General features: G+C 39.6%; 1 protein-coding gene and 1 long non-coding RNA gene across 37 annotated transcripts in view; one reads left to right on the forward strand and one right to left on the reverse strand.

Annotated features, from left to right (window-relative positions):
• camk2b1 (calcium/calmodulin-dependent protein kinase (CaM kinase) II beta 1) overlaps positions 1 to 17069 on the reverse strand; it is a 77564-nt gene extending 60495 nt beyond the window's left edge. For all 36 annotated transcript variants that reach the window (XM_026186711.2, XM_026186708.2, XM_080309433.1 and 33 more), the window contains exons 1-4: positions 16762 to 17069; positions 9796 to 9890; positions 968 to 1027; positions 410 to 464 (exon numbers count right to left, since the gene is read on the reverse strand). In XM_026186711.2, the coding sequence (XP_026042496.1) occupies positions 410 to 464; positions 968 to 1027; positions 9796 to 9890; positions 16762 to 16823 (272 nt within the window). In that variant the 5' untranslated portion in view covers positions 16824 to 17069. The remainder of the gene's footprint in view (positions 1 to 409; positions 465 to 967; positions 1028 to 9795; positions 9891 to 16761) is intronic.
• LOC145432471 (uncharacterized) lies at positions 166 to 2488 on the forward strand. Its single transcript, XR_013912762.1, has 2 exons — positions 166 to 1052; positions 1765 to 2488. It is a non-coding gene; the product is annotated as an uncharacterized LOC145432471 (long non-coding RNA).
• Positions 17070 to 17472: the final 403 nt, after the last annotated feature.

Genomic DNA, 17472 nt, shown 5'->3' on the forward strand with positions numbered 1-17472 from the left:
CACACAGACACACACACATTTATTTAGGAAAGCTGGAATGGTTGGAGTGGAAGGAGGAGGTAGTGATGGTGGTGTGTGGTTATAAATGCTTCAAATCAAGGATTCCTACTTCAGTTCTTATTTTCTACAGCTCCCCCCTTCCCCCCCAATCCTCCTACACTTCATCCCCCCTTCCCACACCGTTACCATGGAAACTAGAGGGAATTGCTGAGAGATAGATGTGGATAGCGTGGGTGGTGATAGTGGCAGTGGTGGTGGGGCAAATATAAGAGAGAGTTATGCAATTGTATATGTATATGGAAGAGCTGGGAAAACTGAGAGGCAGCAGCTAAAAGAAAAGGGGGGCAGAAGATGAAAAGGGATGAGGAGGAGCAGAGAGGAGAGGATGACGACGATGACGATGACTTACAAGTCAAACAGGAGGTAGTGGAAGCCCTCCTCTGATATACTGTCATGAAGACGAACTGCGAGAGAAAAAAAGAGAGATTGAGAGAGATAAAGTGATACCTGGGCTCTGTGTAGCTGGAGCATTCAAGCTATGATGGTTATTCAAAGAGTTTCTGAAAAACACTGGGGATGACTGCTGCATTTTAAGTTTTTGGTTGTTTTTTTTTTAAAAAGGAAAAAGGTGAGATAAAGAGATAGTGAGAGTGCGCGTGGGGTAGAAACCACAGGGAGTCGAAATAATTGAGTCTTACGTCATATGTGTTTACAATAGGGTAGGAGCTTCTGGCAATACAGGGCTCGGTTTAAACAACAAATGAATAAAACTATATACTTCTATTGGATCTTTTAATAAAAAATGTTAAGTGTGTGTTTTGGCAAAAAAAAGAAATTGTTCTGTATCAGGAATAAAAGACTGTTAATCAAATCTAAACTGGTCTTTACTTTTAAATGGATTCAAACTCATTAAAATTATTTTCAAATTATTTTCAGTGGGTTGAAAATAAGAAAAGCGTGTCCTCACCGATGTTGGGGTGTTTCAACAGACGACAAATACGAGCCTCTCGCTCCAGCTTCTGGTGATCTGAGGCGCAACAAAAGAGAGAGAGGTATGTCAGAGTTATTGTTAAACTTGGGTTATAAATATGTTATATCTATATTGTAGAAGGCTTTTTAGGACGATAAAGTCAAATGTGTCAAAAACAGTTTAGAAAATGGTTTCATGTCACAAAGGACGAAGAGAACGCAAAGGAACCCAGTGGGTGTAAAATATGGAAAAAGTGAAACATAATAAGGCGTGTTGTTCTTCCAAGTTTTAAACTAAGAAGGCTCAAGGTGGATTCCAGTGCTACATACGATAATTTAAAACAAACAAACAAACACATTCTTGTTTTACTCCATAGTTTAATGGGTGATCTTCACTAAGGCCCACAAGATTCAGCAAGTTTCTGTATTGGTGACTGACAACATAACTGTTTTCTGGTCATTTAGAGCACAAGAAAAACAATATTTCCTTAAACATAAAACTGCACAAAAAATAAATAAATAAATAAAAATGAATGAAAAATGAAAAAAAAAAGGTCAAAAAGATCAAATAAATATCCATCCATACAAAGCATTTTTCGTGTCCATGAATTCAAGAGTCTATGTAAAAACTGAGCATGAATATTTAGCAAAAATACAAGTTGTTCAAATTATAAAACACCAAACTGAATTTAAATAATGTTGCTGAATTTTTGTGTGTGTGTTACATTTTTCTCCATAATGCAACATAAATTTAATATATTATGTTTAAGTGGCTTTGAACTTTGAATATTTCAGAAACTCGTGATCTACTGGGATTTTCCCACACAACCAACTCTGGGGTTTACAAAGACTGGTCCCGTAAAGAGAAAATGAGCAGCGGTTCACTAGGAGAAGATACCCTGTTACTCCCAGACTTCAAAGGAGCATAGCCATAATTCTTCCACCCAGAAGGAAGAGAATAGTAATTCAAATAACCACTTATTACAACCAAGATATGCAGAAGAGCATCTCTGAATGCAGGAAGGAGCAGAAGACCACACTGCCTGCCGTTCCTGTTTGCAAAGAAAACTACTTTGAGACTAAAATTTGTTGCCTGGTGTGTCTGTGCAACATTTGGTGCAAACAACATGAAACAGTGGTTCCACAGTGGATGTGTTATATCAATAAAGAAATGATGTGGGAATTATTTTATAGGGATATTTTCTGAGCTTCAGTACTGGCTGAGCAGCATTTTGACACCAGAGCATACCAACTACTGCTGCTGACCATGTTTATTCTTTTATGACCGCTATCTACACATCTTCTGATGGCTACTTTAAGGATAAAATACAGTGTCACAAAGCTGAAATCATGTCTGGTGGTTTCCTTCACCTGAACTGAATCAATCCAATAGTGCATCTTTGGGTTGTGGTGGAACCAGGGGCGTAATTTCCAGGGGGGTTAGAGGGTTATGACCCCCCAATAATCAGACCCAACCAATATAACCCCCCCAATAAAATTGTGAATGATCTTGCATAAATAGGCTCTTGATTTTCTTTACTCTTTTCAGGTATTACCAGCAAAATAGTTGCATGTTTAATCATCTTTATCCAGATGTATTTATTTATTTAGACAGAGATCTTGACCCCTCCTATGTTCAGTACAAAGTTACGTCGATGGGTGGAACAGCAGAGTTCAATCGTGGATGCTCAGATGAAAATATCTGCTGGAAATGTGTGATGCTGACATGTCAACACAGACCAAAATCTCTGACTCTAAGCCAGTTCTGAAGAGAAAAGAGGATCATAGCAAGGTGCAACTAACGAAGTGATCGGTGGGTGTAATTTACTGTGAGTGGAAGTACAAATATATGAGCATATATACTTCAAGACACACTATGTATGTATGCAGCTAAAATATTTACATCAGCATGTCCCTTTACATAACAGATTACTGATGCTAACCAACATGCATTACAGGGTTATCGTGCAAGTCACAGCAGGCATATAAAGCACACACACATACAGACACACGTACACACAGGGGGTGGATCACCGGATCCACAAAGCGTGACTGTCAGCACAAACGTACATATGCATAGGTTGCACCCACACGCGTACAATCTGTACGAGTTTAAGAGAACACAGACTGGCAAAACTCAAGTGCACACATTCACACTGGCACTGTGGAGTGACAGTGAAGTGTAAGCGTGGTGATTATAGTCTCAGAAGATGAGAGGAGTGAGGCGGAGAAAGGAGTGGAGGAGTGTTGAAGGGGGACAGGAGAGGAGGAGGAAAAAGGAAGGAGAGAAAAAATACAAGGACGTTTAATATGCACAAAGCCTGGTTGCTGTCTTTCTGTTGAAACAATAAGACACCGCTAATCACTGCCTGCTACTTTTCTTTTTCTTTTTAACTCTAGTCATTTATTCTTCACATTTGGTTTTTGTTTGAGGCTATGAACTCACTGAATATTTTTTTCCCATTTATTTGTTTGTCCATGTGTAACAAACTGCATTTTAATGGGACTGAATTTCATCTTTTCAAAACATGGATTCACATCTGACCTACTCAGAAACACACCGATTACAATGTTTGTGATTTACTGGGAGAGACCTATTGCAAATTAGCACTTTAAATAAGGCTATCATTCCTGCGCGATCGTGCAAGCTTTCACTGCAGTTGAACTGTATCCGACTGACTCTTAAAAACTACCAACTCTCAGCTTGTGTTTAGCACTCCCAGATGTTATCTGTCATACTAATGTCAAGTGTTGGAAAACTTGTCATGGGCACTCGCATCGCATTTCATTCTATCAGTGGCATCTGCTAATATTACTCTGCAAGTACAGAATTGGCTCACAGTAGCTGCTGTGGTGCATCATCTATCGTCTACCATCTGTGCCTTTGTTATCAATCCATCATCTACGTGGGACAGTTTTATTATTAATATTGTGATATCAAGTATTGAAAGATCTATTGAAATATAACACATATGTCATTACTGGGCTTTTTTTCTTGCCTTGTTTCTGCTTAAAACTCATTTGGCATTGTGAGGTGAGGTAATTAAAAAAAAAACTCATCATATGATTTACAGATGGAGGATAACTGAGGATGAGATACACGACCTCCCCTGAAATGAACATGGTCTTTTATCAGGTCTTTTATCAGAGCTTTATCAGACCGGCAGATAACACTACAGCAAAAAATTGTGTATGACAGATGACCTTCCCATGGCAGAACACTCATAACAGATGCTCTTCTTAACTGCCCTGCATAAAAGAGGACACAACTGATAACTGTCTATACAGTCTGCAGTGTGTGTGATAACCTTGTGGTGTGTGTGTGTGTGTGTATGTGTACCAAAGAAGAAGTCAGCTATCAGGTTCAACTGTACGACAGTATTTTTAGTACTGCATATGAGGGGTCAGCGTAGTTTAACAAGAACTATGGAGATTAATGTAATTTTATTTACGTATTGCATGTAGTGTATCAGAATAAAACTGATATGTAACTGACAGTTAAAAACCCGGTTTATAAAAGGTACCTTCTCTCATGTATAAATGGTGGGAGATTTGCCAGAGCTACTGCAACACTAAACATTTACTTAAATAGATTTACTGTAAGGCCGAGAGCTCCATTTGTTTTCATAATTGTGTTTACGTATTTAGCTAGGTAGAAACTATTCTAAGTAGGGACAGCTGATGTAGTGGCAGATCATATAAGAAGATTATCATGTGCATTTTTGTTATCTAGTTACAATTTTAATATATTCTCACTCTTAATTTCATCTTTTGCTCAACTGCTCATTAATGCAAATGAGCCAATCACATGGCCGAAACTCAGCGCACTCAGACAAGCTTGGTGAAGAAGACCAAACCGAGCATTAAAATGAGTAAGAAAGATGATTTAAGTGACTTTGAACATGTCATTGTTCAAATGGTGCCAGACAGACTGGTCTCATTTCAGAATCTGATGATCTTCTGGGATTTTTCCCGCAATACCACCTGTAGGGTTTCTCTGAATGCACAACAAGTTATAACAGAAGCATAAAGCCTACAGCAGCAGAAATCCACATTAGACACCACTCCTGTCTGCTAAGAATAGGACACTGATGCTACAGTTTGATTGGATGGCCAAAACTAAACAATAAAATATTGGAAAAACGTTGCCTGGCCTTCAGACTAGTCCTGCTCTGTCATTTAGATAATAGGATCATAATCTGGCATAAATAAGATAAAAGAACAGAACAATGCTGCCTTTTATTAACAGGCTTTAGGCTGTTGGTGATGTAAATACATGTGGCGAGTTTTCAAAGAAAGTTAACCAAAAGGAACGGACGAAAGATTTGAGACAACTCGTTTCAGATAAAGAAACAACCAATTATAAGATAAATGAAGATTACTGTGAAATCTGAGTTGTGCATAGCTACTCCAGTAGAGTCAGAATAAAAACACGGAGCAGGACGTGAGCATAACGGCACTCATTTAAAACACCAAGAATTTTTATTCCACAGAGAAAAGAAAAAAAAGGCCTTTTTGGCCCTCCACCTAATATAAAATGCACTGATTTCTGTTAAGTAAGGCGCTCCAACCCCCACCCTTTCACTCCCAAAGGCCCATTTCTAGTCAGAAAAACCCTAAACACGTATCTTGAAACGTGTCCAACATTACACTTGTTTCTGGACTTTAATTAATTATTGCAGTTTACAGTTATATGCTGAAAACGTAAAAGCTGGTCCAAAATGCATTCGCTCTGGGGTTTAAAAAAAAAAAAAGTACTCTTTTGTAAAAACATGACACACAAACAAGATCAAATGAGAACTTCCTTGTGTGGTTCTCACTGTAATTACTTGACTGTCAGCAACTGTGGCCGTGCGGCTCTTTTAGTGCAGCCTGCTTAAAATATTCATTTAATGAGTCTTTCAAAGTGCCGGTCAGTCAGAAGCAGCAGGGTAAATAAGAAATGAGACCAGGGAGTGGGGTAAGGAAGAAAGGCAAGGACAAGAACACATGCACAGAGTAGGATAACCCAAGGACAACATTCAGTGAAATCAGTGGGAATCTTCATGCTGAAGGAGAAGAGAGCAGAGGAGAGGAATATATTTGGGTTAATCATCACCAGTGAGGACTTAAGTCTCTAGAGAGGGAGGAGATGTAAAAAGACAGCCACAAAGACAGCCAGATATAACCACTGTTCGGAACACTTGACTCGTAACAGCGTGAGCCCTACCAGCAGGGAAATGTGGAGTGGGGATTGAAAAGTTTCCTATATCCTATAGATCCTACAGAAGCACAGCATCAAAAAGCAGCCTCTGAGTTTAAGGTGAAGCATGACAGTGGTGGTGCAGAGGGGCTGCATGTATATAGAAATCTAAGTGGATTCCTGAGAGTAATATGATTAAGAAAGCATCATTTTTCCAGTGAAACACCTGAACTTGTAATCTCATTACATGACATTACATAATTACATAATGGGTGAAATACTTCCATATAAACAGAGTGTGAATTGACAGAAAAAGTACCAACACATCTTGAATTATTTACATTTGTAATTGCAGCCACAGTGATTTGATTTCACACTCGGGTTTAAGTCTCATCACTTTAGTTGACTATATCTGCCCTGGTTATGTGACATTGACACAAAGCTCACTGGCCAAAACCAGGTCAGATCACTTCTACTGCATTGCAGGTGAACACCAACCCCCCCCCACACACACAGACACACAAGCTCTACTCTATCATGATATAATTACATGGCCATACAGGAACCTCTGGCATCCACTGTCCAGAGATCATTGCCAATAAACAAGTCCTATGATTGGCTGGAAGCCTTGCCCAGCAGACCTGCCCTATATTTCCTGTTGACATGTGTTGGATTGGCATTAACCGTTTGTCGGCTGGAAAAGGGAACGGCAGGGTGGGGTGGTGGGAAGATGTAATGAGAAGCCCGACTACTACTCTATTCATAAATTTGAATGTTCAGTGTGTGAACCAAGTGTTATGACTACAACAACCAACGAATTGTGACACTTTTTGGTTGTAACTAATAGTTTCTTGATAGAGTTCACTGTCCAGTTGACTGCCTGCATCTCAGACACTGCTTCTCTGCTGTGGCTGTCTGAATATCTGCCCGTGTGTGTCTGAGAGAAAGAGAGGGAGAGTCAGATGAGTATCCCGTGCTAAAGGCATGTAGGCGTACAGGCGCATGGCCCTCAGCTGCCAAATGCCTGGGGTGCCTTTGCTCTGATGACCCCACCCTCCCCTCAGCTACCATCTCCATCTGCTGATCCTAAACAAACGCTCCTCTTAAGTTGGTGAAACCAGGGCTGTAAACTCACCGACCCTACCTGCTGCCTGAGAAATATTACAACATCATAAAAGGCCTAAACCAAATCCCACTTATAAAGTAGAGCAGCAAGCCATCAGGGCTGCCATAAAGCGTGAATGCAGCAGCAGCCCATGTCACAAAGGTCATGGAGCTATAAAAAGGACTTTGAGTAGAAGTAGTATGCAGCAGCTCTGTTGGCTCTAGCATAGCCCTGCTATTTCACAGAACATGGCTCATCCATTAGTAAGGAGCGCAGCACGGGCCTCGCACACCGCTCAGTCAGGTCAGATCAGTCACCCTATCAAATGTTGAAGCAGAGAGATTACACTGTGCCTCTGAAAAATGGTGGAAAGCAGCTGCACTGCCCGATAAAGCAGCTGGAGTGAAATTATGCAGAAGTCCAATGATAGCATAATCTATAGGAAGTGTATTTATACTCTGTGTGTCTGTGTATGTGTAACTTTAAGTCTCATTAAACCAATCTCTAGAATTAACTGCTAGCCTCTTGCAGTTAATAGAGGCCGGATAATCTAGGATGGGTTTAATCTCATTAAATGCTGCACAATGCAATAAAATGCAGGCAAAAAATGAGATACAATTACTGTCAAGAATAATGTGACACCACAATTAGAACAATGTTTGTTGCAGTCGACTTCTATTTTTCATAGAAACTTAAATTTTTATAAAAAGCTTGTCTGCAAAGTTTAATATTAGACTATATTTTCGTTACGGCTTAGTAAGAAAGATAAATACAGATGCTCAGATCATATACCCTCTACCACCCTCGTAATGTTTGAAATCAGAAACACATTTGTAATTTCACTGCACAAAATGTTATGAGTTAAGAGTGACAGTAGCAATGCTCATTTGTGTCTGATGCCTGCTGGAGCTGGAAATAGTATGCTGAAATACAATGCTAAAAGTGCATCACAACATCATCTCATTTATTTATTACACTGCACTGTTTCCAAGTGTCTGCCTAGTAAAGGAGATGAACACACATGAGTTTAACCTGACTATATAAACATTCAAGTCTAATATTTTCAAACATTATTATTGAATTTTATACCCAGGAGCCTGACCTTTAAGAAGCTCACATAATCGTGAACACACAAAGTATAATTTTTTTAAATTGTCTGCATACGGCACTGATACTTTAACAATGGTTTGGTAAGAAAATTAACATCTACAAACTGACAAGCCGAACTGAGGGTAACATTTGGGAGAGAAGGCAGATAAGGACAGACATTTCAGGATCAAGCCCTCTGCTTCATGCCTGTTAAAATGCCTTTTCTACCACACTCAACATTTTAACACACAATCCGTTGGTGAGCGTATGTCAAGGCAGGGTAACAGTCAAGTGACAGTGTGGTGCCACCTGGCAGGGCCACGGCAGTGGTTCTCCAGTTACGAGGCTGCAAGGGCAGCAGGAGATTTACACTGGGCAAGTGGTGGTGTAAATTGCCACGGCGACCACAGTGGTGCTCGACTGGCTTTGGTGGCAAAGGCATTTAGCCTTGGCTTTGGCTTAAGTCATTACTGGCTGAGTAGCATGTGACACTAATTACGGTGGTTACAGAGTCTATGTTATTCAGAAGAAACAAAATCCCAATATATAGAAAAACCTTTTCACTTTACATTATTATACAAGCCAGTATTTGAAGACTGACTGATTTATTGATACGCCCATATTATCCTGCAACACATGCAGCAGAATATGAATTGCAGCTAAACAACTAAACAAGATGGTTTCAAGATAAGTAGTGTGTATAGGGTTGGTTATCAGTGATGCCTGCTCTGTTCTCTGCTGTGCTGAGTTTTACTTCTCTTCTGCCCGCCTTTGCTTTTCACATTTGCATGTATGCATGTAGAGGGCAGGAAGATCCCAGAATAGCGCATACAGCTAAATAGAAATTACTGCAGCTGAAAATAGCTTCGACTTTAATGGTCCTGACTGATTTACGTTGAACTCTTTGGACTTGATTTAAAGACAATTACTGCTACGATCTTTCCTGCAGTCGTATATAGGGCACACGAACAATACTCTACAATTTGTTCTCCAGGGGTTCCTCAACACAACTCAGAAACAGGGTAGTGTAAAAGGTGAACCAGTGTTGAGCAAACCTACTGTATGACTGTCACATCACCATACCAGTGCTGTTTCTACTGCTGCTAGGGCTTTTCCAGCTTCCTCCATTTCTTATAAACAGACATGATTTATAAGAAATTAAAAGTTTGTCCTATGAAGTGGCATCTGAGAAGGAAACCAAATTTTGCTGCTACATTTTGCTTATATAACTGTCTACACTACAGGTGGGGGTGGTGACCACTGGGACAGAGAAGCTATGAACAACTTAGTCATTTTTGAATGGTTGCAAATTGTACTTTTAGCTCATGAATTAACAGTTAAATATCGAAACAGTGGTGTTGTTTGAGATCACACTTTGGCTCCCATGGAAGCTGTGATTCAATAGAACTGGATGCATATGTGATATAACACTGAAATAAGTTGTGCTCACCTCTTGCAGATAACTTTTTGGTGTTGATTATTTTAGCAGCATACTCCTGTCCTGTGCACAGCTTAACACATCTGCGCACCACTGAAAATGCTCCCCTGGAAAACACAGAAAAAAAACCCATTGACTAACATTTCATGCATGGTTATCATAGGACAACTCTATCAGAAAAAAAATAACTAACAGCTGAAACAACACTTCATTTCTTTATCATAAATTAACAAGTTGAGACCATTGTTCTCTTGCAAATTCTTGAGTGGTTATGGACCTTGGATAATAATGAGCATGGTGAAGGTTTTGCTGAGTGAACAAATTTGCACACAACTTTGCAGAATGAGCATTTTTCAGACTCAGAACATAACAGAACTGATAACACTTTTCATGTTCACCGTGGACACATTAAACACTTTGCTGCTTAGTTAATAAGATCCCATGAGATCTCCAGTCAGGATACAAGTAATGCGAACACATGTGGGATGTCGAAAGGTAAATTGGTAAAATGTAAGAGCTAAACTGGTCTCTCAAACACATTAGATGTAGAGTCACATAGCCCATATTATCAGCCAACACTAGCCCATCACGGATATATCAGTATCAATATTATGTTGTTTGATATGCATGAATATGATTTTCTTTTTGTCAGGACATAAAGCTTAAAATTTGTTTCACTTACAACCGTGTTTCCAACTGTCTTGTACCTGGAACCCATAGAGACCTGCTGGTGTAGTTTGTGTTCTTATTCCTGCGTTATATGTTTTATTTCTTTGTTTTGTAATGTACCAAATGTTTTCAGTGGGTGACAGGTCTGGACTATGGGCAGGTCTCCTATTGTGACATTTAAGCATGATGTCTTTGCACCTTATGTTTTGTACCTTCAAATACTGTCGGTCTTACTTTAATCCAAAATAAATAAATAAATAAATAGCAAAAAGTAAATAAGCAGAATATTCCCCTCAAAACTAATGATAATACATTTTAAAAATGAGAGAGAGCGAAAAAGAGAACGACCATCTGTAGGACAGCACATGTCGCCCCAATACCTGAATGTTTTTCACTGCGCCGTCACAGATGTTTAGAATTTGTTTTTTTCCTTTTAGATCCACCAGTATAAATTAACACACAATATATTTGACATACCAGATTCAAAAGTTCAGTATTGTTTAGGCACGTTTAGTCAAACACAAAATCAAATCATAATACTGTATTGTGTTATTGAAGGGTCTTTACCTTATAATATAAAGTGCCTTTAGACAACTGTTGTTGTGATTTGGAGTTATATAAATCAAATTAAACTGAATGAAAGCTGAATTACTGCCAACTCATCTAAACCTTCGTTTTAGTGTCCAAAGCCAAATTTTGCTATTACATCGATGCATTTCTGCAAAATATAACCATTAATTTCAATAAACGCTCAACCAAAAACAAATGTTTGAATATACTTATACAAACCAAGGCTGGACAAGACTACACAGTCCTGTCCAGCCTTGGTTTTGATTTAGTTGGGTGTGAAACAGTCTGATGTTGAATGGTGCCACTAGTCAGCCTTCACACTGGGATAGTTACAGACAGCCAACAAAGTCAGTGCCAAAGGTGAAGGCCAGCTGACCTGACACTGGGGTAAACTTCTATATAAAAGGCACAAACTCTAGAATACAAAGGGCATTTCATCACTTTTTCAACAACAAGCTGAAGTGCATTTAATGCCCCAACGTCAAGGTCATTACTGTCAATCAGAATTCTGATAAAGAATCAACTCGCCTGAAGCAAAAAACTCACTAGTCACACACACAAACAAACACATATGCTACTGACACCAAACTCCACAGCTGTGCTTGGAAAGTTCATACTCCATGAGGTAAGTATCTAACGTCTGGACTAAATATGCTTTAACACACATAGACGGTTAAATGGGGTAACAGGTCATGAATCACGACTGTGGTCTGACATCCAGAAAGTTGACATGGAGAGATTTAAACATGCCTAAACTATTTTTGAGGGAAAAACACTGGTGCCTGCAGAAGTGAAGGGTTTTGTAACTGGATAAGTTTGAGCTTCTGGTATGCTGTTACAGTCTCCCTCTGATGTGGAAGAATTAAATACTGTATGATGTGTAAATCTATACTTAGGTTTCAAGCCTAACTGAGACAAACAACAAAAAATTTGTTTAAAAAGTCTTCAAAAGTCTTTCAAAAGCCTTTGTGCTGTTACAGACTTCTTTTTAGCAGCTGTGCAGCAGAAGGACAAACACAAGCTACACTCAAGCCTCTGCGATTGTTCACGTTATTGTTCTTCAAGCTGTTTAGCTTGTTATCTGTGTTCTAATTGAGATCAATTTGACCAATTTAAGCAATGATGTGCATTACTTCTGTGCAAGAACAAACACAGAAGCATTATCTAACCAGGAGCCAGTGTTCAGCACACCTCAATCGGTGCTGTGGTGTTTCTATTAAAACAAGCCTGGCAATATTTGTAACAAACGGGCTAAGCACACTAAAGCAAAAGGACCGAGCTTAAATGTCACAAGTCCTGCTAAGAAAGTGACACCAGCAGAGAGTGAGCACACAATCATTAGCTCTCCTCAGATGTTGGATTAGTATTACAAAGTTCCAGAGAGTGTTACCGTAAGGATGCCAAGCCACTCACACCTGCACTCCTTCCTCCAAGCTTTAGGTGCCTGGGTGAATAATAAGATGGGCCTACAGAAAAAGCTTTTTGCATACCGGGGGGTGCAGCTTAGTCCCTCATGCACCCAGAGCTTCAAAGCCGGTAGTTTCTGGTAGAAGTTGAGATTTATCTCAACACAGCGAAACCAATGCATTTGATAAGTTACAGTCTTTGTAATGTCTTTTTTCTTTTCCAAATCAACAGCCGGCACCATAGAATGAAATCTCATAGGGTTCAGGAGGCATTGGAGCTACGCTGGCATAATGATCCCTGCGAACAGTATTTATTACTTATGGGATGAAAAGAGAATGGGAAGGATGCAGTGTTGTAAATTAGTCTGAGCCCCGTGTCTTCTACAAGCAGTCAGTCACATAGACGATGACTCTGTCTATTTCTGCTCGCTCAATAACAATAACCCACCAAGGAAACAGGACTTGAGTATATACACTCCCCTCCTGTAAGTGAAGACTCTGAAGAATTCATAGATTGCACTTCACTATGGATGGCAGCCGTGGCTAGATTAGCTTCACAGCAGTTGCAGTGCATGAAATTGAAATGGCGACCTAGATTCATGACTTAAAAATATTCATATAAACTAATCACTAATTTACCTCTCTGCTACAAGTCCCTGCATTAAGTGTGCTTTGTAAAACCCATCATCACCACGATATGGTAAAATACCAGATATGCTTTTTATCTAACTTTCTGTTTCTCATTATCAATCACAGATAAAACTGGCTCAAAAAGATGGCAGTTAAGTTAGCAAGGACTGAATGTAAATATTCAAAATCAAAGGCTTCTAGTGACGCATCTTTTCAGTTCCTTTTATTAATCCTTCAATGAATCTTGACTTTTTCTTGACATATTTGCATATTAGGTGCGTATTTTACCAGCCTTTGAAGAGAGACATCAAATGAGCTGTCACAAACACCTGTTAACACTCCAAATGTACAAAATAGTACTATGCCGTCATGTTTAAAAAGTCTCTCCGCACCTATGAATAATCATGCTATCTTTCCACAGGCCTGTAAATAATATAAATCTAGGACAACACGTAATAGATTAAAAGAATACTTTAACATGGCTCGTTTTCCATTGTTTTTAAATAGATTAAAGATTCAAGCCAACAAAGTCCAAGAAAAACACGATTTCCATGTTTATACATCATCATGCAACAGCTAATAAAACTTAAAGAAAAATATCTTTCATTATATAATCTTTGGAACACGGAGGTGGATTACATTAGAGCAGGGACGTCAAACTCATTTTACATCGAGGGCCACATACAGCCCACTTTGATCGTAAGTGGGCCAGACCAGTGAAACTCCCCTTTCTGTCTGTGTAAAGAAGATTAACTAAACATTTATTCACTGAGAGATCTTAACATAAGAAAACGAAGTGCAATTTCAACAGCACATCTCAATTTTTCAACATCATAAAGAAATGCTGCTGTAGTAAATTAAATAAATCTGTCAGCACCACTTAAATGAAAGAAATGCAGTTTTGTTTTTACCTGTGGATCTATTGTAAAAAAATAATAATAATAATAATAATTAAAGTCTTTGTCCGACCAATTCTGGTCCCCAGGCCTTATGTTTGACAGCCCTGCACTAGGGTCTTTTCCAGTGTTCCTCAATGACAGCATAGTTCAGTCTCTATTCTGTCAGAGCCACAAAGCTAACACAACATTAACTGCACTTCACTCCAGATAACTTGGCTGTTTCTGTGTTCTCATTGAAGTTGTCATCACTGTGGTGGCTGAATAAACAGCATTAGGCAAATCAAGCTAGCAGTACATAACGAGTGATATGAATGATAATCAAATAATGCCAGTACAAGATGCATGACGGGCTGCAGCAACAAAGTAAACAATAGACACAGAAGGATGATTTGAAATTGTCCCCTTTACTCCTTTGCCCCGTGCCAAGTGTAGATCACCTACTGTAATGAAATCACCAAAAGTTTTGTTTGCCTCTATATTAATTTTTTTTATCTCTCATAATCATCGTGATTAAATTGTGATTATTTAAAATGAGTACTGATTAACCAAATTGAATCCCTTCAGCCTTCAGAACTGCCTTAATTCTTGGTGGCATAGATTAGACAAGGTGGTGGAAACAGTCCTCAGATATTTTGGTCACGGTGGCATCACAGGTGGACATCAATGATGCAAATCCCCCGCTCCACCACATCCCAATGGAGCTATCTTGGATTCTGATCTGGTGGCTGTGGAGGCCATTTGACCACACTCAGCTCATCGTCACATTCAAGAAAGCAGTTTGAAATTATCTGAGCTGCACTGACATGGTGCACCATCCTGCTGGAAGCAGCTGTCAGAAGATGGGTACACTGTGGTCCCAGAGTGGTGGAAGTGGTCAGCAACAATACTCAGATAGCCTGTGGCATTTAAAGGATGCTCAGATGGTACTAAGGTGCCCAGAGTATGCCAAGAAAATATGCCCCTGCTCCATTACACAATTACTGAACTGTTAATATGAGTCGGGATGGATCCATGCTTCCATGTTGTTTACACCAAATTCTAAACCTAACGTCTGAATGTTACAAGAGAAACTGAGACTCATCAGACCAGCCAGAAGTTTTCCAGTCAGTTGTGAACTGTAGCCTCAGTTTCCTCTTCTTAGCTGGTTAGACTGGAACTCTGTGTCTGCCCATCTACTTCGAGTCCAACATGTTGTGCGTTCCAAGGTTCAGAGGTTGTAACAAGCGGTCATTTGAGTTGCTGTAGCCTTTCTGTCAACTCAAAAGCACTTGTTCATTCTCTTCTGCCCTCAGGCATCAACAAAGCATTTTCATCCAGAGGAATCCCGTTCACTAGATATTTTCTCTTATTCGGACCATCTTCTGTAAACCCTAGAGGTGACTATGCCCAGTTTCAACTTCAAGCGTAATTCAAGTAGCTGCCATGTGATTGGCTGATTAAACATTTGGGCAGGTGAACAAGTGTACCTAACAAAGTGGCTGGTGTGTAGAATTCCAATTAAATACGAAAATATAACAAAATTGATACATAACAACTAAACTAAACATGCTTCTGGGAAGAAGCAACAGCCACTGCTGGACAGGAAAGTGTGTGTTGGGTCATTAAATGACTAGAAAATGAGAGCATCGATGCAAAACAATGAATTTGTATTTTTTTTTTAAATCACGAATAATTTGTTTTTTTATAATTACGGGACACCACAACCATAACTTAAAATAACATTTAATGAACTGCCCAGCCCTTTTAAGGGCTACACACTACACACCGTGTGTCATGTTCAAAGATTAGGTTCAGACATATTACATACCTATTCCCTTCCCTCCATCTGTTATTATACACAGAAGTATTTAGTTACACAAATAATGAAACAATATGAGTTCAGTTTCCGTATTTAGTACTTTTAATTCCCTATGGTATCAAAACTTTCCACAACAACAATAGTACCTAGAATATATTTTGCATATGCACTGCCATATGATTGTTTTTTCCTACAGTATTTTTTTTTTTTTTTTTGCTTGCTGCTGCACTGCAGAATATCTTAGCTGGTGTAATCTGCCACCATAGTGCTGCAAAAAAAATGTCTTCTAGGGAAAAAAGGCTGTTTGTTCATATAAAGGTTAGTAAAGCACACACACTTCAAACCAATGCAATAAAACAGGACAAAATGGTCAATCGAGATGCAGTCTTAAAGGGTTTTCTGATCGGATATTTATTGCATAGCTTTGCAGAAGACAGGAATTTGATATTTGGTCATACCCGCAACTGTCATATGTGAAACCCTTAGTTTTTCTCTGTAAACTTCGACTCTCCGTCTTCAAAAAAGAAAAAAAAAGCGTGCAACTGCACTTTCCATAAACCGCAGATGTCTTCTTTTCATCTGTGGTTCAAATGGTTACACCACAGGACTCTGCTGACACCCCACGTTTCTCCGTGTTTCACCGTGAAACGAGCGAACTCGTCAAAAACGTTGCAACGTTTTTGCAAATATTGTTGCCTCTGACGTCCGTTTCTCGTGATGATCAGGAAACAAACAAAACACTTGGTGAGCTTAAACAGAGAGAGGGGGGGTGTACTTTGAGAGCTGTCATCCCCGAAAAGGCGCACACACACGCGCACCATCAGAGCGCGCACACGCTCAACACTGCTGGCCTGCAGACTCGCTCAGCTCTGCACTGCCTGGAAACCTGCCCTCCTCCTACATTTCAACTACACTACACTTTCTAGCAGACAGCTGTACCGCAAACATGCACAACTAAAATAATAAATACGTCAATTTTGACAGAGAAACAGCGACAGATACTCACTTCCCCAGCTCCTCGTACAGCTGATATTCATCTGTGAATCGCGTACAGGTTGTCGTGGCCATGTCTCTCCCCTGTCTCTCGCTTCTTCTTGTTAATGAACTCCGAAGATTCGCGGTTAGTTCGGGCTGAATGTGCGTAAAAAAAGTGCAGGTCCGCCCAACAGCGAGACGGCCGGTGGAGCGGAGAAGTGCCTTTTAGGAGGCGCCGAGTGACGGAGGGTTTGATATAAAGAGCCGAGGAAGCCTGGGTGGGTGTTCACTCTATCTCTCTTTCTCTCTCCCTCCCTCTCTCTGACAGCTACCGCGCTCTGCGCTCCTATAAACAAGCCAGTTGAGCTACGACATGCCACTTCCTTTTGCGATTTTCACAATAAAAGCTTTGACATTGTCTACGTTCAAAAAAGAAAAAGTTGCAACCTTTGGTTTTCTATTAAACGGCCATTTATTTAGCCTAAGCACTGCCTTAGCATTTTTTCCCTGACCAGCCAACTAAGTGCATAAAGTTGGTTTTATATACATTTTTTAAACAAGATGCCAGTTCATGCAATGGTAAGAACAAACTGACTGGAGTATTTGCATGAGTTAAATGATATTATACTCAGCTATATTTCCATTAAAAATTATTTGAGAAAGAATGTTTCCAGGATTCAATTCAGTTCAATTCAGTTTTATTTATACAGCGCCAAATCACAACAACAATAGCCGCAAGGAG

The sequence above is a fragment of the Astatotilapia calliptera genome, chromosome 12 (genome assembly GCF_964374335.1).
Source record: "Astatotilapia calliptera chromosome 12, fAstCal68.1, whole genome shotgun sequence".
Lineage (NCBI taxonomy): Eukaryota > Metazoa > Chordata > Actinopteri > Cichliformes > Cichlidae > Astatotilapia > Astatotilapia calliptera.